The sequence below is a fragment of the Heteronotia binoei genome, chromosome 8, assembly GCF_032191835.1.
Source record: "Heteronotia binoei isolate CCM8104 ecotype False Entrance Well chromosome 8, APGP_CSIRO_Hbin_v1, whole genome shotgun sequence".
Classification (NCBI taxonomy): domain Eukaryota; kingdom Metazoa; phylum Chordata; class Lepidosauria; order Squamata; family Gekkonidae; genus Heteronotia; species Heteronotia binoei.
In genome coordinates, this window is record NC_083230.1 from 132909666 (window position 1) to 132931624 (window position 21959).

General features: G+C 54.7%; 1 protein-coding gene across 1 annotated transcript in view; it reads right to left on the reverse strand.

The window, feature by feature from the left end:
* The window catches only part of SND1 (staphylococcal nuclease and tudor domain containing 1), a 156360-nt gene that overhangs the window by 86496 nt on the left and 47905 nt on the right, over positions 1–21959 (reverse strand). Inside the window, exons 3-4 of the mRNA XM_060246068.1 lie at positions 5414–5524; positions 1142–1214 (exon numbers count right to left, since the gene is read on the reverse strand). Coding sequence (XP_060102051.1) covers positions 1142–1214; positions 5414–5524 — 184 coding nt within the window. The remainder of the gene's footprint in view (positions 1–1141; positions 1215–5413; positions 5525–21959) is intronic.

Genomic DNA, 21959 nt, shown 5'->3' on the forward strand with positions numbered 1-21959 from the left:
TCTGCCCCTCAGGCCCAGCCCCACAGCTCCAGAAGCTGGGCGGAAGGTGACCGATCAGCAGCACCAGCTTCAAAGCGGGGCTGTGCGTCAATCAGCCAGCAAAGGGGCAGGGGAGACAGAAGGGGAGGGAATGCCCACAGAAAGGACTTCTGCAGCACATCCGGGTGGCCCCTGTTGAGCCACTGCACTGGTGGGGGAGGAGGCTGAGGGCCTCTTGACAGCTCTGCGCCTGCAACCCCTCCTCCTTGCCTTCGGGCAAACAGGTAGGGTGGCGACAGGAAGCCACAGGGAGAGCTTGGGAAGACTCCTTTGCACGGGCGGGGGGGCTCAACATTTTCCCCAGGGAGGCCAAAGGCCCAGCTTTTCTCGCTAATGTCCCACCTGCCTGACGAGAGCGGGTGGGTCACTGGCCTCAAGAGGGCCCCCCTGGCCAGACAAAAGGGCAGGCCAGAAGCCCCACCAGCCGGGGGTCCAGGGGGGTGAGGGTGGAGGTTGGCTTGGAATAGGAAGAGTCCCCCAAGAGGCCTCCGAGACCCAACCCTTGTCTTCAGGTGTCTCTCATCCACGCCCTTCCTTTCTGGAATCACTGCCCTGAAAAGTAAGTCAAGTCAAAATCTGCCTTCTGTGAGGAATGGGCCCTGTTTGTGGGTTCCTTTGAGCCTGTGGAGGAACCTGATTTGCCCCCTGCATAGCAAGGTGAGACAGGAGGCTGGACTCAAACTGCTCCAACAGGCAAGATTCCTCAGATGTCTGTGTCCGGGGCCACATGGACCAGGAAAGGGGAGAGGATGTCTCTTCTTCCTTTCTGGAGCAGATTCTAAACCAGTCTCTCCCTGCAAATTCCTGGTGGGTAAAAGCCTCCTGGTTGAGGAAGGATACTGGAATAAGAAGGAAGCACAGAGCTTCTGGGGACCGGCGGCAGCAAGGCAGATTCTGCCCCCCCCCCCCCCAATAGAAGACTGGAGGGGAGAGCTGGGAAGACGAAACAACCCACATAGAAGGCCGTGCCCTTCTTCTGAGCATCTGAGCGTTTCCTCCTTTCTGGACACTCTCCGGATCACTAACGCAGCAAGAGCCGCAGTCTCCACTGGGCCTCACCACAGCACACATGTGGTTCAGCCTGGCATGAAGTTCTCCTTACCCCAGAGATGTCAGCCACTCGGTGGATTGGGACCTCCTTCTTGCTGTGCAATCCTTTGCCGTTCTTGATGGCCCTGGTGGGAAACAAGGAGATAGAGGGAGGGGAAGCCCGTGAGTTTTGCGGTGCTCTCTCCCCTGCCAAGGGGCAGCCCCAGCCCGGAAGGGTGGGTCTTGTTAACACCAAGGGGTTGTGGGCTCAAGTCCAAGAACAGGACTAGCCGCTGCTCGACATGAACCAGCTTTGCTCTCTGAACAAAACGAAGAGTCAACAAGACAGCAAGAATCAAAAGCAATAAACGTTTCTTTCAGTGCTTAATCCCATGAAACATTTAAATGCAAAATACACCACTACTGTTTCGATTCTAATGGAAATCACTTCCTTCCAGGTTTTGCTCTTAAATGAGATGTCGCCTGAATGGAGCGGCATTGTGCAGGCATGGCATCTCACACCTGAAGAAATTGGCCAGCGCCCCAGACGACCCGGACACTTCCTTCCTTCTCCTCAAGCCCAAGGGCTCTGTGGTTGCAGCACTTCAAAACCGCAACGGGAGTCCAGCGGGAGCACTCAGCCATCTCCCCACAAAGCACTGCAGGCAGGCATGGCAGGGCGGGGCGGGTGGGATGGGCTGACTTGCTGGGGAAGAGCCCTCCCAGCAGCAGGGGAGCAGCAGAGGGTCAGCCAGGCAGCTAGCTGAGGGGCCTTCCCAGCGAGGAGAGGCTGCAGCAACTGGACTCCCAGTTTAGGAAAGCCACCCCTAAGGGAGGCCTTTATAAAACCATGCGTGGGGTGAAGCAGGCGGACGCAGGAGCCGCCAATCCGAGCCCTTGGGGGCAGCCAGGAAAGCTGACGGGCAGGAGGCTCAGGGTGGACAAAAAGAAATAACGAAAGGAGGCTGTGGGAGCTGGGAAAGGGGGTCCGACAGATCCAGGGAGGCTGCCAGCCATGGCTGGGGGCTAAAGGGAACTTCGCTCTGAAGCAGCAGATCTGGGGAGCCCCTGCCAGGAGGGGAAGGCCTCAGCCTCTGTGCCCTGCTCGCTGGCCACCTGGGGCAACTGGTTTGGCCCCACTGTGACAGAGGGCAGTGGCCTAGAGGGGCTGTTCTTGCAGGCCCCCCCAAGCAATCACTTGCTGTGCAGAGAAACGCCCCAATCAGGAAACCTCCCCCAGCAGGTGGGAGTCGGAGAGGTACCACCTCACCACAGGGCACCTTCAGGCGCAGCGGGCCAGTGTGTGTTCTCCAAGCCTGGTTTTCCAGCTGGGCTCAGAGGAGAACTCCTTCACTCTGAGGCTGCCTCCTCCTCCATGCCAGCAGGGGAGAGAGAGCCCAAATGGGTTTGAGGGAGGGGAGGGGAGAGAAAGGTGCAGGGAGGCCAAAGCGCAGAGGGGCCAGTTCTCCCTTGCCACAGGCAATGCTTTGAGCACTTCCTGGAGAGACGCTTCTCCCGCTCACCCCCCCCCCCCCCCGGAGCAGCAGAATGGAAGCAGCCAGAGGGGGCCGCTGGGCAGGGGGACCTTGCAGCAGCAGCAGCAGCAAGCCTTCTGAGGAATTCTCATCGTGGCTCTCGGTGTGTGTGTGAAAGTCTTGGCTGAAAGCAGAAGCCAGCCAGGAGGGGAGAAGATGATGCGTCTCAAAGACATTCAGGCTCCTCCTTCTTTCTGCTGGCCCTAGAGAAGGGGGGGGGGAGGGAGGAGCCCACTGAAAGTGACCCCTTCCCCCAAGCACTGGCAGTCCCTGCCTGGCTTGAAGCTGCACCCGGGAGCTCAAGGGGCTAGAAGAAGACCGGAGTTGCAGTGCTTGGCTGGCTGCTCTCAGGAAGCCCAGTCTGCTGTTCTGAGGATGCCAGAGAGGGGAGGGAGTGCAAGATCCCCCTGGCAGAGCTCAGGCTCACAAGCAGCAGCAGCAGCAGCAGAGGGAAGCAGAGCGCAGATCCCCCAGCCCAAATGGTGAGGAGGCTGACAACCTCCCCCCTCCCAAAACTCCCTTCCCCTCCTTGCGGTGGGGAGGGGCTCTGAGGCAGCCGCCTGGGGGAGGGGAAGGAGGAGCACTCAGAGCCCAGAGAAATGCCAGCCCCACTTTGGTTCAGAGATTTATGCCCCACTTCCCAAGGCAGCTCAGAGGCGACAGGGAGACATTTCCATACGCAGAGGAGGAGAGAGCTGAGCTGAGCCGAGAGGGGCCCTCTTGCCTGCTGCAGAGGACAGCAGAGAAGGCTCACAAAGGGGGCCACCCCCCCCAAGCCCTGGAGGAGGAGAGGCATAGGGTCCCCCCTACACAGAGTGGGGCAGGCAGAGAGAAGGGCATTTGGGTCTGGGGGGCAGAGCCACAAAAGAGAAAGGGATAGCCCCCTCTGCTTTGCCAGGACCCTCATAAGATCATCAGAGAAGCCCTGTTGGATCAGGCCAGTGGCCCCTCCAGTCCAACACTCTGTGTCACACAGTGGCCAAAAACCCCCAAGTGCCATCAAGAGGTCCATCAGTGGAGCTAGAAGCCCTCCCACTTTGCCCCCCACAAGCACCCAGAATAGAGCATCCCTGCCCCAGACAGAGTTCCAACAATACACTGTGGCGAATAGCCACTGATGGACCTCTGCTCCATATGCTTATCCAATCCCCTCTTGAAGCTGTCTATGCTTGTAGCTGCCGCCACCTCCTGTGGCAGTGAATTCCACATGTGAATAATATCCCATGCATCATCTTGTAAACCTCTCTCATGTCACCCCTGAGTTGACGTTTCTCCGAGCTGAAGAGCCCCAAGCGGTTTAACCTTTCTTCCCAGGCAAAGTGTTCCAGACCTCCTGCCCAAGGTGGGGTGGGTGGGGGGAGCATCTTCCCAACTTGCAGGAGGGCTGGTCTTGATCCCGGCAGCCCCCTTCCTCCTCCCCTCCAGTCACTGCTTTTCTTGGCTGAGATGGAGCTGTGCTGGGGCTGGGGCTGGGGAAGGGCTCCAGAGCAGGATCCTGCTTCCACTCCCCCCGTTCTGGCTGCCCTCGCTCTGCTCCCCCCGAGCTGCTTCCAGGTAGTCCAGCCCAGCCCAGCCTCCTCACAAGGGACTCCAAGGGAGAGACGGGGCAGCACCCAGGCTCTTGCTGTGGCTTAGTGGAGCGGTCCAAGCAGAGAGCCTGTCTGTCCAGAGAGCCGGCTGGCCCAACAGAGCCTCCTGGGGAAAGGGGTGGATGACCAAGGACCAGGAAGGGCTGGGAAAGGGGTCTGTGGAGGCAGGGCGGGGCGGAGCAGAGCTGGCCGCAGCTGCTGAGGAAGAGGCATCTCTGCATGCCAAGAGCCACGAAAGGGCACCAGGTGACGCCTGCTGCCTCAGCCCCTCGGGGGCCTCTTGCAAGCTCTCCTTCTCTCTGGGCCCTGCCTCCTGGCAGACCAGGGAAACCGGCTCAAGCGGGAGGCTGCAGGCGACACCCCCTCCCCACAGGCTGCCACTCTGCCCCTGCCCACAGCCGCCACAAGGAATCAGCACCTCTGATTTTAGAAGCACACAGTCCCCGAGGCCAGCTGTGGCAGTTGCCCATGTGCACACTCACCCCGCCCCCACCAAGGCCAGCTAGCCCCACCTCTGAGGGGGGGGGGCGCACACTGCAGTTGCCACAGCTCCTGCCCCTCCCCAAATGCTTGCACTGCCGATGGGACTGCCGCTTCCTTCAGCAGAGCCTCCAGAGTCCATGACCCCTCTGTGGGGACCCAGGCCCACTGACCCGGCAAGGAAAGAGAGGGGAGGCCACGGGGCCAGCTGCCAGCCCACAGCCAGCGCTTCTTCTCAGCAGGCCACCAAGCAGGCTCCAGAAACAGGCCTCCATCATGGGACGCGGAAAGACCAGACTCAAGGCCTGGCAGCATCAGCTCCGGCAGGGCCAGCCCAGGGCAATAGCTCTCTGGCAGGCAGGCAGGCCGGCCGGCCGGCAGGAACCCGGAAAGGCACACGCACAGGTGCCCTCTCTCCGGACCAGGAGGCGGCCCAGCCCATCGCCTGCTTCAGCCTGCCCAGCAGGGGCACAAGGAGGAGATGGACAGACCTGAAGGGCCAGGAGGGCCTGTCCCTGCAGCTGAGGGCCCCGCTCGTCTGTCCCGCCACAGAGCTGCCTTGCTTCCATCCAACATGCAGGCAGAGTAGCCCTCTTGCCCTTCGGATGCAGGGTCTCCTCCTCCCGCCAGGCCAGACGCGCCTCCTTCTGGGCCCTGGAGCTGCTGGGGACTGGGTGCCTCCTGCCCCCCCCCCCCCCCCCCCGGCACCCTTGGCCAGCCAGTCCGGGCCGGCTCACTCACCGCGCCTCAGCCGCCAGCAGCTCATCGTAGTGGGAGGAGCGCTGGTCGTCGTCCTGGCGGTAGCGAATCACGGTGGCCAGGCCCTTGCTGACCAGGGCTTCCGCAATGTTGCTGCAAGGAAAGAAAGACGCCAGTCAGAAGCAGGAAGGGACTTTTAGCACTGGGACCTCTGCTTCAGTCCACAAGGCATTTTCCCACCCGCTGGGAACACTCGAGGATGGAGGCATCTCCTTCTGGGGGCCCTGCCCAACCTTCTGGGAACTTGGGGAAGTTTTTGAGAGGAGACACCAGCAGCTATGCTGCAAATCTGGCCCCTCTGCCTCAAAAACAGCCCCTCCCAGTGCCCCAGATCAACCCTCCACTATTGACTAAACTGATCCCCAGAGGCTACAATGCCGCTCCTTAGCCTGCCAAACAACTGGTGCTCCCAGCTCCAACCTGCGACTGGCTTGCTGGAGGATCCCAAAGCGCATCATGACCCCCTCAGCACTCGGGGCCAGCAGGAGGCACGGATATTTAGTGAGACTGACCACTGCTTGTGGTAACAGCCCGGCGTGAAGACATGGGATCTCCCAGACAAACGAGCATCTCTCTATGGGCTGTTGCTGCCAGAACTCTTTGTACACGCATGCCTGTGTGTGACTGTGGGGGCGGGGAGGGAGCGTGCCAAGACCTGCATCCTCTTGTGAGCACACCCCCATCTGGCACTGCCAACAGGGAGGGGATTTCAGATGATGGGGCAGAGCAAGTGCCACGCTAGCGTAGCCACCTCCTCTGGCCCAGTTCTTCTATGAGTCTGCATCCCAGCCTAGTTCCCGGGATCCTCATTGCGTTTGTTTCAAGAGAGAAGCAAATGCCTCCCTTCCTGCCTGCACATTTCACCGTAGTTAACCTTCCTGAAGCAGCAGTGCTTTGATGCTCCACCTGAGCCCAGGCTGACCAGGGGTGGGGAAATCAAGAGGTGGCGGCAGGTACCAGGGAACAGCTCCAAGGGCTGCTGCAGAGGGGGCGGGGAGCAGCAGGGGGTCCCTACTGGGAAAAGTGGGTTTCCCTCCACCAAAATGGCTTCTGAGCACGGCTGAACTTGGAGGCTGTTTGCCCCAGCCAGGAGCCAGGGAAGAAGTTCCACAGGGACCTCTCCATTGTCCCTCATCATCTGAGCAAGATCATTACTACTAGTATTACTGATCTGATCTGTGGATCATCCAATCCCTGCTGCGGCTGCAGGGCTCTGGGCAATGAACAATAACACCAAAACGTTTACCAGATAGAAACAATAAACATTGTATTAGCAAAGCAGATGGTGACTCCAGATGCATTAATGACCCAAATTTACAAGATGGAGCCCAACTCCATTCCATCTCCACCTTCCCTGTTCCCTGCAGGCAGGCGCACAACACAGACGATGAGCACACTTCCACACAACACTGCTTGGGGGGGCATAGTAGGAGGCATCTAGTGCCCTGGCCCCGCTGGTGGACCTCCTGATGGCACCTGGGGTTTTGCCCACTGTGTGACACAGAGTGTTGGGCTGGATGGGCCATTGGCCTGATCCAACACGGCTTCTCTTATGTTCTTATGTGACACAGAGTGTTGGACTGGATGGGCCACTGGCCTGATCCAACATGGCTTCTCTTATGTTCTTATGTGACACAGAGTGTTGGACTGGATGGGCTATTGGCCTGATCCAACATGGCTTCTCTTATGTTCTTATGTGACACAGAGTGTTGGGCTGGATGGGCCACTGGCCTGATCCAACATGGCTTCTCTTATGTTCTTATGTGACACAGAGTGTTGGGCTGGATGGGCCATTGGCCTGACCCAACATGGCTCCTCTTATGTTCTTATGTGACACAGAGTGTTGGACTGGATGGGCCATTGGCCTGATCCAACATGGCTTCTCTTATGTTCTTATGTGACACAGAGTGTTGGACTGGATGGACCATTGGCTTGGTCCAACATGGCTTCTCTTATGTCTGGAGCAGTGATGCTCTGTATTCTGGGTGCTTGGGGGGGGGCACAGTGGGAGGGCTTCTAGTGTCCTGGCCCCACTGATGGACCTCCTGATGGCACCTGGGTTTTTGCCCACTGTGTGACACAGAGTGTTGGACTGGATGGGCCATTGTGTCAAGCATTGTATACCCTTTCTATATTACAGAAGTTAGACCTTAGAATTGTTATTTTTATGTTAGAGAATTTAGATGGTAGAATATTACTAACCCAAAGTTAAAATGTGAGCACATCAAAGTAGCAGCCCCCACCTTTCTTCTTTCGCTTTTACTAACAGATGCAGGAATGTCCTCTTTGAAGATAAGACCTCCTGGTTCTTGTTCCCAGGCCCAGCCAGGCCTGAACCCAGAATGTGCTAGTCGCAATATAGATAAGGAACCCAGCGTGTGAATTTCACACGTGAATGTAGAATTGTTTATAGAACCTTTGATGTGCCATTTTAAAGCATGTATTCTGGTGCTACAAAGTATCAGTTCCAATCTTCAGTTCAAATGAGCCACATGGATTATCAATAAATCCAAGGACTGGTTATTTTGAAATCTCATGCTTGGCACATTGGCCTGATCCAACATGGCTTCTCTTATGTTCTGATGCCTGGGACAGTGATGCTTTGTATTCTTGGTGCTTGGGAGGGGCAACAGTGGGAGGGCTTCTGGTGTTCTGGGTGTGCTTGCGGACCTCCTGATGGCGCCTGGGTTTTTTTGGCCACTGTGTAACACGGAGTGTTGGACTGGATGGGCCATTGGCTGAACCAACATGGCTTCTCTTAGGTTCTTCTATCTGGGGCAGTGATGCTCTGTCTTCTTGGTAGTTGGGGGGGCAACAGTGGGAGGGCTTCTAGCCCTACTGGTGGACCTCCTGATGGCACCTGGGTTTTTTTGGCCACTGTGTAACACGGAGTGTTGGACTGGATGGGCCATTGGCTGAACCAACATGGCTTCTCTTAGGTTCTTCTATCTGGGGCAGTGATGCTCTGTCTTCTTGGTAGTTGGGGGGGCAACAGTGGGAGGGCTTCTAGCCCTACTGGTGGACCTCCTGATGGCACCTGGGTTTTTTAGCCACTGTGTGACACAGAGTCCTGGACTGGATGGGCCATTGGCCTGATCCAACATGGCTTCTCTTATGTTCTTATGTCTGGGGCAGTGATGCTCTGTATTCTTGGTGCCTGGGGGGGTGGAACAGTGGGAGGGCTGGCCCCACTGGTGGACCTCCTGATGGCACCTGTGTTTTTTGGCCACTGTGTGACACAGAGTGTTGGACTGGATGGGCCACTGGCCTGAACCAACATGGCTTCTCGTAGGTTCTTATGAACATTCTCTGTTCTTCTGAACCTCTGGTGTACCTACACTGCTGAGCCATGGTAACCCAGCTGGCCTGGAGGCTGCCCAGCCAAACCTCCTTCACCCTGGAGGCACTGAGTAAGCCCAAGTGTAGTCCTGCTAGCCCCCAGATGGCTGCTTCCCTCTTGGCTCAGGCATAGCAAGCGGCAACCCCTGGGCCACCCACACCCCAGCTGGCCATGTAATCCTGCACAGCTTTCAGCCACTCTGGGCCCACCCTCCTCTTTCATGGGACAGGGTGTGGAGAAACGCCATCTGAGAGTGTTGGTGCTTCATCCAAAAAGGCAGGGATCAGTAAATCCATTCAGCAGGCTTTGTAGCCTTCCCCTCACTCCCCCCCTCCCTTCCAGAGCCAAACCAACAACGCTAGGGGGAAAGTCTCCTAGAGAGGCAGGAAGGGCTGTTGTTCTTGCCATGTGCTAGGCAGGAAGAGTTTCTCAGTTTGCAGCAGAGGCTCGGGAAGAGAGGTGGCTTGCCGGTGAGCTCCTGCCTGTGGGGGGAGGGGGAGGCCTGCTCAAGGAAATGAGGCCTCCAGGCAGCCAGACAAAGTAAGTCATTCTCTTAGGCAGATCAAGTATAGACCAGGGACAATACGATGCGTTTAACAACCACCTTTATTTTGTTATGCTGTTTGCTGTGCGGTGCTAACTTTTTAAAGGCAACTGTTTTTGTTTTGTGTTTTTCTTTTCCTATATTTTTCTCTTTTAAATAAATGTTTTTTCTGTTTTAAATGCTGGCAGTTCATCTCTGTACCACATAGATCCCCGACCGCTTAGACCACGCTGTTTTTGAGAAGGGGGCCCCGGGGAAGGGGGAAGGCATGCAGTTGGATAAGGTGCCAATCCTCCAGGGGTGCCCCAAAGAAGCGCTGAGGTCTCTGTGAAACCCAAGTGCAGGGTGGCAGAGGACCTTGAGGCCTGGCCTCACAGCTGGAGAGGGGGATTGGGAGTCCTGTTCCTCTCAATCTGAACCCCGGGACTGAGCAGGTGGTGGCAGCGAGCCCAAGGGGCAGGAGGAGAACTAGCTCCCTCCAGGAGTTGGCGACTCCATAGGGAGCTGACGGGACCGGGTCTGAAGGCAGAATCGGGCCGGTTCCGCCACACTTGGCGGCAGCGGTGGGATGAGAACAAACAGAGAACTTGATTGGCCAGGCATTTTTGTTTTTTGATACGTGCAAGCACCCAGAGAAAGCAACAGCGGTTTTGTTTTATTTTCGGGTCAACTGGAGTAGGGAAAGTTTAGCTAGTTAGGATGGAGCGTGCTAAGAAACTGGAAATCCTGAAGATGACAAAGCCACAGCTCCAGGAAGAGTGCGCAAAGCAAGAGCTGGAGTGTGACGACCTGACTGTAGTAGATATGCAAGTCCTCCTGTTGGAGCATCTTGAGCATGCAGGGGCACCTGCAAAAGTGGCCCCCACCCAGTCAGAAGCAACCTTGCGGCTACAGATGGAACTGGAGAGAATGCGTATCAAGGAGGAACGAGAGAGAGAGGAACGACAAGCAGAGAGGGATGCAGTCCGCAGACGGGAGGAAAGAGAGAGAGAGGAACGACAAGCAGAGAGGGATGCGATCCGCAGACAGGAAGAAGCAGAGATCCGCCGGCAGGAGGAAAGAGAGAAAGCTGAGATCCGCAGACAGGAAGAAAAAGAGAGAGCTGATATCCGCAGACGGGAGCAGGAAGAGCAACGTCGCCATGAGCTTGAGGTGCTACGTCTGGAAGCTGAACTAAGCAAAGAGATCCAAGTCACCCCCAAAGACTTTGCAGTGTACAAAGAGGGAGAAGACCCCTCCACATACCTCTCCAACTTTGAGAGGGCAGCCAAACAGTGGGGGATTGCAGAGGAGGACTATATGTCTTACCTCTGTAGCAACCTGACTGGAGAGCTTTCAGCCATCTATTACAGCATGCCTATGGAAGATGGGGGGATAACTTTTGCGGCCTATAAGGCCACTGTATTTAAAAGGTTTAAACTGGGGCCAGACCACTCCCGAAAGCAGTTCAGGGGTTTGGCTCCACAAGAAGGTAAATCCTATTCTGAATGTGGGGTAATGAAGGAACAAACAGTTCCAGTGTTATTGGGCCGGGATTTGTTGGTTGGCCAGTACTCTATCAATGCTGTAACCCACAGCCAAACCCCCAGGGGAAAGTGGGAGGAGGAAGGCAACTTTAAGGAAGCCACCTCACCACCAACCCGGGAGGGGGAAATAACCCAGGTTACTGAGGACGAAGAGAGGGCAGTCACCCAGGAGGGGGAGGACCAGCCTATCTCAAGCCCTGGAGTAGGGTGTTCCCAAGGGGAAGAGGGGTGTAGCTTTCCCCAAGTGCAGCAAGAGGCTGTGGATGTTCCTAGCAAGGAAAGGAACCTGTCTAGCATAAAGGATGTGCATGCTGAAGAGACCAAGGTGGAGAGTGGAGATTTCACAGGAGGTTCTGAGAGCAGCAAGGCTAATGTGGGCTCAGAGGAGCACATAGCTGAAGGCTTGGGGGAACGGGAGCGGTTCCAGAAGGGGGTCCGGAGCGGCCTTAGGTTGGAACCGGTTCACCAAGTAGCTGTGGATCAGGAAGTGGGATCGTCCGAGATGCTCTCAAAACAGGTCGTCTTGAAGCAGGGCAGACAGGAGTCCTGGGAAGCTGTGGGACCTTCCAGGCAGGAAGGGGGTCAGTTGGGTAGTACTGAAAAACCAACCGAGGGGACTGAGAACCCAAGCCAAACCCTCAGGGGAAGGTGGGGGGAGGAAGGCAACTTTAGGGAAGCCACCTCACCACTAACCAGGGAGGGGGAGGACCAGCCTGTCTCAAGCCCTGCAGGAGGGTGTGCCCAATGGGAAGAGGGGTGCCAATTTCCGCAAGGGCAGCAGGATGCTGTGGAACCTTCCAGGCAGGAAGGAGCTCAGTTGGCTGACACTGAAAAACCAACTGAGGGGGCGGAGAACCCAGATCAAACGTTGGCTGAGTGTCCTGGAAACAGTGGGACTAGGGGTGGCTTGAAGGAACAGATGATAAGAAGTCTGGGGGAGCCAGAAATGTTCCTGTCTGAGGTTCAAAGTGACCCGAGGCTGGAACCACTGTGTGAGTTGGCAAGGGACCAGGAAGTGGAGTTCTCAGAAGTTGAGACAGGGGATAGGGTGATGGTTTCCCTGCCACTTCATACTGGTGAACGGAAAGTGGAATGGGGGGGACCCCATATGATTGTGGATGATCTAGACGATGCTACCTGTGTGGGGGCTATGGAGAAAATGGGAAAGGCAGTTAAAGTAGTGCAGGAGAATGTACCACAGCCAGTCTCTGCGAGGTCCTTGGTGTTGCATAGAGGTAGGAAGGAAGGAGACAAAAAGAAGCTGGGACAGCAATTGTTTGGAGCCCCAGAGGTGGTTTTCTGGGAGGACAGAGTGGACAGAGGGAATATTCCACCAATGAGGGATAAAGAAGGGGCAACTGTGTGGGAACTGGGCAGTTTCCAACCTCATATGTGGGGCCAGGAATTTCCTCCTGTGATGGGCCACTCACCCCAGCAACAGCAGCAACGGAGGGAGAGCACCAAACTCCAGAGGTGGTCCTGGGAGATGGAGGAGTACATCTTAAAGACTGGACATTCCTGCTGCATGCAGCCATGCAACGTTTTGTCCAGAAAGGACATGGGCACCTAGGGTGCTGGACTTTGTGTATTATTGGAGAAATACCTGAATGTTTGTGTAATGTTTTGGTTAACGGGTTTCTCCTTGTTTGTTTGGATTCTGCTACGGGGTCACCTCTGTAGGAGGCAACCCCTCCGGCTCAGAATTTAAGGAGGGGGAAGTGTGGAGAAACGCCATCTGAGAGTGTTGGTGCTTCATCCAAAAAGGCAGGGATCAGTAAATCCATTCAGCAGGCTTTGTAGCCTTCCCCTCACTCCCCCCCTCCCTTCCAGAGCCAAACCAACAACGCTAGGGGGAAAGTCTCCTAGAGAGGCAGGAAGGGCTGTTGTTCTTGCCATGTGCTAGGCAGGAAGAGTTTCTCAGTTTGCAGCAGAGGCTCGGGAAGAGAGGTGGCTTGCCGGTGAGCTCCTGCCTGTGGGGGGAGGGGGAGGCCTGCTCAAGGAAATGAGGCCTCCAGGCAGCCAGACAAAGTAAGTCATTCTCTTAGGCAGATCAAGTATAGACCAGGGATAATACGATGCGTTTAAAAACCACCTTTATTTTGTTATGCTGTTTGCTGTGCGGTGCTAACTTTTTAAAGGCAACTGTTTTTGTTTTGTGTTTTTCTTTTCCTATATTTTTCTCTTTTAAATAAATGTTTTTTCTGTTTTAAATGCTGGCAGTTCATCTCTGTACCACATAGATCCCCGACCGCTTAGACCACGCTGTTTTTGAGAAGGGGGCCCCGGGGAAGGGGGAAGGCATGCAGTTGGATAAGGTGCCAATCCTCCAGGGGTGCCCCAAAGAAGCGCTGAGGTCTCTGTGAAACCCAAGTGCAGGGTGGCAGAGGACCTTGAGGCCTGGCCTCACAGCTGGAGAGGGGGATTGGGAGTCCTGTTCCTCTCAATCTGAACCCCGGGACTGAGCAGGTGGTGGCAGCGAGCCCAAGGGGCAGGAGGAGAACTAGCTCCCTCCAGGAGTTGGCGACTCCATAGGGAGCTGACGGGACCGGGTCTGAAGGCAGAATCGGGCCGGTTCCGCCACACAGGGCATCTGGGATTGGCCTGCAATGGCTCAGGCAGGGCTCCAACCCCCCCCTCCAACTCTAGGGGGAGTCTCTCTGGCTTGCAGCCCTCCCAACCGCACTCTCCCCAGCTCCTGCCTCTGCCATGAAGGAAGGGGGCCCACTGGAGCCATAACGGAGTGCCAAAAATAGGGCAGGCAGAAATGGAGGAGAAGAACATCAGAGAAGTGGCAAGAGAGGGAAGCAGCTGCCAGAGGAGAGGGAGGGAGGCAGCTGCAGACACGCGGCTCCAAATGCCAGGCAACCAGGAGGAAGGAGCAGCCCACCAACACCCCCCCCCCAAATTTGAGGCAAGCAGGAGGCAGGCAGCAACCTCCTCGCACCCACCGGCAGCCCACTGAGCCCACACCTTCTCCCTGCCCCCTGCGAGGCTGGCACGGCAGGCTCCTCCTCCGGAAGGGGGGGGGAGCACATGGCCACGGCGCCCAAGGACAGAGCAGCGTGCCCACAGAGAGCCAAGGAAGCAGGCGGAACTGGAGCCCCCCCTCCCCCAGGAGCAGTCTCCTGTTACCTTGGCAGCAATGCCTTTGCCAGACCAAAGGACCCCTGCAGGAAGAGAAGCAGAGACCCACGCCTGGCATGGCACACGCGAGGCTGCGCAGCCCACCTCCCCAAGGAAGCAGGCATAATCCTGGACATGGTGCAGCTCTGCTGCCCCACCCCCCACCACCACCGGCCCAGCTGGATACACCCAGGAAGCCCCTGCCTGCCCCTCCCAGAGGGAAGACCGCCCTGGCCCAAGAGGGGTGCGGGGGAAGGGCCATAGCTGAAGGCTTTGGAGGGGCCAGCTCCACCTCTGTGCTCCTGTGCCACCCTCTCTGGGCCCACCCTCCCAGCCCAGCCCCGCCCCTCCTCCCTCCCTCCCTCCATCCCACGCAAGCGGCCCTCCCATCTCAGTACCCCCACCCTGCCCTCTGCCCCTTCTGCCTGCCTGGCCTCCCATTCCTTCCCACCTCCTCCTGCAAGATGCCCCGTCTTTCACGGACCACTGGGGGGGAGGGGGGCTAGCCCTGTCCTCCCTCCCTCAGCCCACAGCCTCCTCTTTCCAGGAGCGCACCCCCACCCACTGCACGGCAAAGAGAGCAGAGGTGGGCTGCAGGGCCTTTGGCTCCCCCAGGAAGCAAGCAGGGCCCTCCTCGGCAGGCAGGCAGGCTCTGAGGCAGGGATCCAAGCAGCCTCGCATGGCACAGAAAGGGACAAGCAGGTCTTTGTCCCTGCTCGTGCTTAGCTGTCAAAAGCATCCCATGCACCACAGCACAGTCCCCAGTCGTTCCTGCCCCTTCTCCAAAGCCTGCCTCTCTCTCAGCAGTTCAGTGTCAACGACCTGGGCAGAAAAGCCTTCCTGCTGGCCCAGTGCCAAGAGGGGAGGAATCCTCCGGGCCTCACCCACAAGGTGGGAGAACAATGAGCATGTGCAGACACCTGCAGGAGGCCCCGCCCAGACGAGCCAAGCTGTTGTGGCGCAGGACTGGAAGGGAGGCCCCGGCCATGAAGGGCTTGGTAGGTGATCGGAGCCTGCAGAATCAGAGCAATGTGTGTCGCTCCACCTAGTTCCTGATATAAGTGGACTTAGAGGGGAGCCCCATGTAGAGTGCATTACAGTGGTCTAGTCCTGATGTTACTGTGGCGTGGATCCAGGAGGCCCAGAAAGGCCGTGCCAGTGTAGGGAGCCATCTCCTGGGCTAGACGGAGTAGGAAGAAAATATTTTTTGCAGCTGCGTAAACTTGCTTCTCTAGCAGTCATGCAGGGTCCACAAGCAGGAGAGCAACGTCTTCCGAGGCCTCCACCCGCCCAGCCACCAGGACCTTCCATTGATTCTCTCATGGCCATTTAACCCACAGCATTCAGGCAGGGACTCAGGACCCTCTGCCGCCGCAGCCCCAGGAGAGCTGGATGAGGAGATACAGAGCGCACCGATGACCAGTAACCCTGAGTCAGAATCGACTGTGCGACTGAACAACAACAAACCCTGAAACTATGAGTTGTCCTAAGAACTTTATATAGAGTCAGAAGAATAAGGGGGGGAAAGACAAATATCCTACGTGGGTAACAGCTGTTCTCCAACTTTACCCCTTTGAGCCTCAGCCAGGAGGAATGGTTTGCGCCAGTCCAATGTCTCTCCAAGATGGCTTGGCCCGCTGCATCGCAGGGGGCAGACACACCCTGCTGGAGCGACACAGAGGCAGGGCCCTTGTCTACATTCAGACACAGGTCTTCAGCTGAAGCTACAGGGCTGTCTTTGCCCACAGCACAATCTGAAGCCAGACTGACTGAAAAGGATCCCAATTGATTTACGAAGAGACGACGGACTTGCTGAAGCAGTCCTTGCGTGACTTGTGCAGCCCAGGTGGCACAAGCAGTGGCCTTCACTGCTGTTGTCCTCACTTGCACTGGGCCAAAGCAATCCCTAAGAAGACCAGAGGGTGCATTAGGCATTTCCTCTTGTGAAACTATGCTACAACTGGCACCCAGATCAAAGAGAATTCCTGATACTTTATCAGCAAGGACCCGGCAAAAGTATCACAACCATTTTCCTGTTTCTGAAAGAACAAACGCTGAGCTACCTTAAACAACTGGGGCAGTTGCAGAGCCCCCCTCTGTAAGTGCAATCCCAGCCTCTTCACCACCACCCAACCCATCTGGTGCAACCCACACCTCAAGCGCTCATCCTATGAAGCCTTTCCCCTGCGATCTGCCTCGAGTTCAGTAACCATCATTTCCGCAGGGGAAGCAGGACGCCTGGTGATGTGGAGGAGGAGGATTCTTGAAAGGACAAGAGGAGGGAGAGGAAAAGGTATCTCAGCAATTAGAAGAGGACCCAACACAGGAGGAGGGTTCCTGGGAAAATGTAACCTGAAGGAGAAAGAAAATCAGGCGATGTTCTGAGCCCCTGCTGGTCAGCAATAGGTTCCAGGATCTCCCCACAGTAACTGATTCTGAACCACTGGAACAAGGGCTACTTCCCCAGCCTCCACGAACCTTGAAGGAAGTTTCTCAGGATCCTGTGGATAAGAAGCCTGGAGCTTCTGCTCCCCAATATAGGAAGAGGAAGGTGGTGGTGATTGGAGACTCCTTGCTCAGAGGGGTGGAGCCCAAAGTGTGCCGACAGGACTTGTCATCCTTAGAGGTCTGTTGTCTGCTGTCTGTCTGCCAGGTGCATGCATCCAGCATGTGACAGAAAGGATCGGAAGATTTATCAAGCCCATGGATTACTATCCTTTCGTGCTGATCCACGTGGGAACAAACGATACTGCCCGTCATAGCCCTGAACGTATTAGAAAAGACTATGTGGCTCTTGGCCAGAAGGTGAAGGAGCTGGCGACACAGGTTGTGTTCTCGTCAGCACTTCCTGTTGAAGGCCGTGGCTTAGGACGAGAAAGAAGAATACTTCAAATAAACGACTGGCTACGTCAATGGTGTCGTCAGAAAAGATTCGGATTTCTGGGCCATGGTTTACGCTTTCGAGATGGTGGTCTTCTATCAGGAGATGGTTTGCATCTTACGGCGGTAGGGAAAAGGGTGTTTGCTAACCTAATAAGGAGGGCTTTAAACTAAATTGTATGGGGGAGCAAGACAATAATTCAAAGCCTTGTATGATGCCAGAAACTGGGGATAAGAACATTAAAGATTTGCAAAGAGTGGCGCATATGCTAGGTAATGTTAACTTGCAGGCTTGTACGGAAACTAAACCCTCGGGATGCATAAAACGTGGATTCTGATGTCTCTACACTAATGCACAGAGTATGGGAAACAAACAAGAGGAACTGGAAGTCCTAATAAAGGAAGGAGACCATAACTTAATAGGCCTTACTGAAACGTGGTGGGATGACACTCACAAATGGAATATTAGGATTCAGGGGTACAACTTATTTAAAAGGGACAGACAAATCAGAAAGGGCGGAGGCGTAGCAGTATATGTGAAGGAGGTATATGCTAGTGAGGAAATATGTGAATCTGAGCATGGCAGCTCAGTTGAGAGTCTCTGGGTAAAAATAAAAGAAGTAAGAAATAACAGTGATATTATTGTGGGGGTCTGCTATAGACCACCAAGTCAGGCAGAGGACTTGGATGAGGTACTTCTACAGAAGACTGCAAAGCTCTCCAAGAGGAGGGGTACAGTGATCATGGGAGATTTCAATTACCTGGACATCTCTTGGAAGTCCAACTCTGCTAAAAATAGTCAAATAGATTCCTGACTTGTCTGGCTGACAACTTCCTTTTCCAGAAAGTGAAGAAGGAAACAAGGGGATCTGCTATCTTGGATTTGATTCTCACCGACAAGGAAGAATTGATTGAAGAAGTGGAAATAGTGGGCACCCTAGGCAGTAGTGACCGTGTGATTTTGGAATTTACAGTCTTAGGGAAGGGAAAAGCTATAGGTAGTCAGACTTATAGGTTGGACTTCAGAAAGGCAAATTTTGATAAACAGAACTATGCTGGGTAAAATCCCATGGTCAGAAATACTTAGGAGGAAGGGGGTTCAGGAGGGGTGGGAGTTTCTTAAAAGCGAAATACTGAAAGCGCAATCGCAGACGATTCCTATGAGAAGAAAAAATGGAAAACGCCTAAAAAAGCCAAAGTTGCTCCATAAACAGCTCTCTAAAGACTTGAGAAATAAAAAAAGACTCCTTCAGGAATTGGAAGGAGGACCTTATAACCAAGGATGAATATAAACAAAACACCAATGCTTGTGGAGAAAAAGTTAGGAAAGCTAACGCTCAGTATGAGCTTAGGCTGGCCAAAGATGCTAAAAACAACAAAAAAGGGTTCTTTTCTTATTTTCAGAGTGAGAAAAAGAGCAAGGACATGGTAGGCCCATTGTGAGGGCAAGAAAGTGAAATTGTAACAGCTAATGAAGAGAGGGCGGAACTACTCAATTCCTACTTTTCCTCAGTCTTCTCTTCTGAGGGAAACGGTGCTCAACATGACAAAAACAGAACACATAAGAAGAGTATGAAGTTCCAACCTAGGATCAGCATAGGGGTAGTACACAAACACCTCAATTCTTTAAATGAAACTAAGTCCTCAGGGCCAGATGAATTGCATCCAAGGGTTCTAAAAGAGCTTGCGCATGTAATTTCTGAGCCTCTGGCTATTATTTTTGACAATTCTTGGAGAACAGGAGAGGTGCCGGAAGATTGGAGGCAGGCAAATGTTGTCCCCATCTTCAAGAAGGGGAGAAAGAGGATCCGGGTAACTACTGACCCATCAGCTTGACGTCTATACCTGGAAAAGTTTTAGAACAAATCATCAAACAGTCGGTCCTGGAACATTTAGAAAGAATGGATGTGATTGCTAAGAACCAGCATGGTTTTCTCATGGTTTTTAGCTGAGCAGTCGGGTTAAAACGGATAAAAGGAAGTACTTCTTCACCCAAAGGGTGATTAACGCGTGGAATTCACTGCCACAGGAGGTGGTGGCGGCCACAAGCATGGCCACCATCAAGAGGGGTTTAGATAAAAATATGGAGCAGAGGTCCATCAGTGGATATTAGCCACAGTGTGTGTGTGTATATATATATATGTGTGTGTGTTTGTATGTGTGTGTGTGTGTGTGTGTATATATATATACACACACACACACACCGTATTTGCTGGCGTATAAGACGACCCCTCAACATTTCCACTCAAAATATAAACTACCCCCTCTTCCGCACACCTTCCACACACCAAATAAAAGGTAAAAGAACATCCGGCCCGCCCCTGCATCTCCCTGTGACCAGCACTAGTGCGCAAGTGCACATGTGAGAGCTCTGCGTAGACAAGGGGCGGGCCGGAGCGCTGCTGCTTCCCGCTGAGCAGAACGGGCCAGTCACGCCGAAAAGGCTGGCACCCCTGTCTCGCTGCTGATGCTCGCCACAGCCACGCTGATGACCCGCCGCGGCCGCGCTGGATACCGCGCGATACTGGACGGTATGTTGAATGAGGTGGGCGGGCATCGGGAGGCCACTAGGCCTTGGAGGTTTTTAAACAGAGATTAGATGGCCATCTGGGAAAGACAGAAGGCAAAAGAAGAAGGGGATGGCAAAAGATGAGATGACTGGACAGTGTTTTATTTTACTGTTTATTATATGTTTTATTTTACTGTTTTAACTGTGTAAAATGTTTTAAATTCAATAATTTTATGTTAGATTTTATGTGCTGTGAACCGCCCTGAGCCACTTCAGTGGGAAGGGCGGGATATAAATCAAAATAAACTTGAAACACTATGGGCACCGGGTGAGCATCGGAAGGCCACTATGGGCAGCTATGTCTATCCCAACTGAAGTGCACCCGGCGTATAAGACGACCCCCCCACTTGGAGGCATGTTTTTCACAGCAAAAAAGTAGTCTTATACGCCAGCAAATACTGTATATAATTTTTTTGGCCACTGTGTGACACAGAGTGTTGGACTGGATGGGCCACTGGCCTGATCCAACATGGCTTCTCTTCTGTTCTTATGTGACACAGAGTGTTGGACTGGATGGGCCATTGGCCTGATCCAACAGGGCTTCTCTTATGTTCTTATGTGACACAGAGTGTTGGACTGGATGGGCCACTGGCCTGATCCAGCATGGCTTCTCTTCTGTTCTTATGTGACACAGAGTGTTGGACTGGATGGGCCACTGGCCTGATCCAGCATGGCTTCTCTTCTGTTCTTATTTGACACAGAGTGTTGGACTGGATGGGACACTGGCCTGATCCAACATGGCTTCTCTTATGTTCTTATGTGACACACAGTGTTGGACTGGATGGGCCACTGGCCTGATCCAACAGGGCTTCTCTTATGTTCTTATGTGACACAGAGTGTTGGACTGGATGGGCCATCGGCCTGATCCAGCATGGCTTCTCTTCTGTTCTTATGTGACACAGTGTTGGACTGGATGGGCCACTGGCCTGATCCAGCATGGCTTCTCTTCTGTTCTTATGTGACACAGAGTGTTGGACTGGATGGGCCATTGGCCTGATCCAACAGGGCTTCTCTTATGTTCTTATGTGACACAGAGTGTTGGACTGGATGGGCCACTGGCCTGATCCAACATGGCTTCTCTTATGTCCTTATGTGACACAGAGTGTTGGACTGGATGGGCCATTGGCCTGATCCAACAGGGCTTCTCTTATGTTCTTATGTGACACAGAGTGTTGGACTGGATGGGCCATCAGCCTGATCCAACATGGCTTCTCTTCTGTTCTTATGTGACACAGAGTGTTGGACTGGATGGACCACTGGCCTGATCCAACATGGCTTCTCTTATGTGACACAGAGTGTTGGACTGAAGGGGCCCCTGGCCTGATCCAACAGGGCTTCTCTTATGTTCTTATGTGACACAGAGTGTTGGACTGGATGGGCCATTGGCCTGATCCAACAGGGCTTCTCTTATGTTCTTATGTGACACAGAGTGTTGGACTGGAGGGGCCCCTGGCCTGATCCAACAGGGCTTCTCTTATGTTCTTATGTGACACAGAGTGTTGAACTGGATGGGCCATTGGCCTGATCCAACATGGCTTCTCTTATGTGACACAGAGTGTTGGACTGAAGGGGCCCCTGGCCTGATCCAACAGGGCTTCTCTTATGTTCTTATGTGACACAGAGTGTTGGACTGGAGGGGCCATTGGCCTGATCCAACAGGGCTTCTCTTATGTTCTTATGTGACACAGAGGGTTGGACTGGAGGGGCCACTGGCCTGATCCAACAGGGCTTCTCTTATGTGACACAGAGTGTTGGACTGGATGGACCACTGGCCTGATCCAACATGGCTTCTCTTATGTTCTTATGTGACACAGAGTGTTGGACTGGAGGGGCCATTGGCCTGATCCAACAGGGCTTCTCTTATGTTCTTATGTGACACAGAGTGTTGGACTGGAAGGGCCATTGGCCTGATCCAACAGGGCTTCTCTTATGTTCTTATGTGACACAGAGTGTTGGACTGGATGGGTCATTGGCCTGATCCAACATGGCTTCTCTTATGTTCTTAACATCCCCCCCAGGGCCACTTTCCATCCCCCCGGAGGAGCTGTCTGAGGAGGCCTCCCAGCCAAACTGCAGCTGACCGTGACTCTGAGGCGGAGCCCCTGCCCCTGCCCCTGCCCTGCTCAGGTGGGTCCAGGCAACATCTTGTGGGGGGGGGGAGGCTCTGAAATGGCGGCCAAGTGGGCAGGGGCTTCTAGCTTGATGCAAAGTGGGCAACCAGGAGAGCTCTGCCTAGGGAGGGAGGGAGCCAACCACTGGCAAACTGGCTGCCGGTGTCCAAGGTTTCCAATGCTGCAGAGACACCTGCAAACTTTCCACTCTGCCCCCCGGTCTCCCCCTTCGCCGCCAAGAGGCAGCTACCTGCCCTGTCCCCTGCTGGCACCAGCCCCAGAGAGGTGTGGAGGGCAGCCACCCGTGGCCACCTCTATCAAAGGCTGGCTGCCCCCCTCCCCCAAAGGGCACTGCCGGGCATGCCCCAGGCCGAGGACGAGCAGCAGCAGACTGCCAAGTGTGGGCACAGTGCCCTGCCCAGGCCTTGCAGGTGG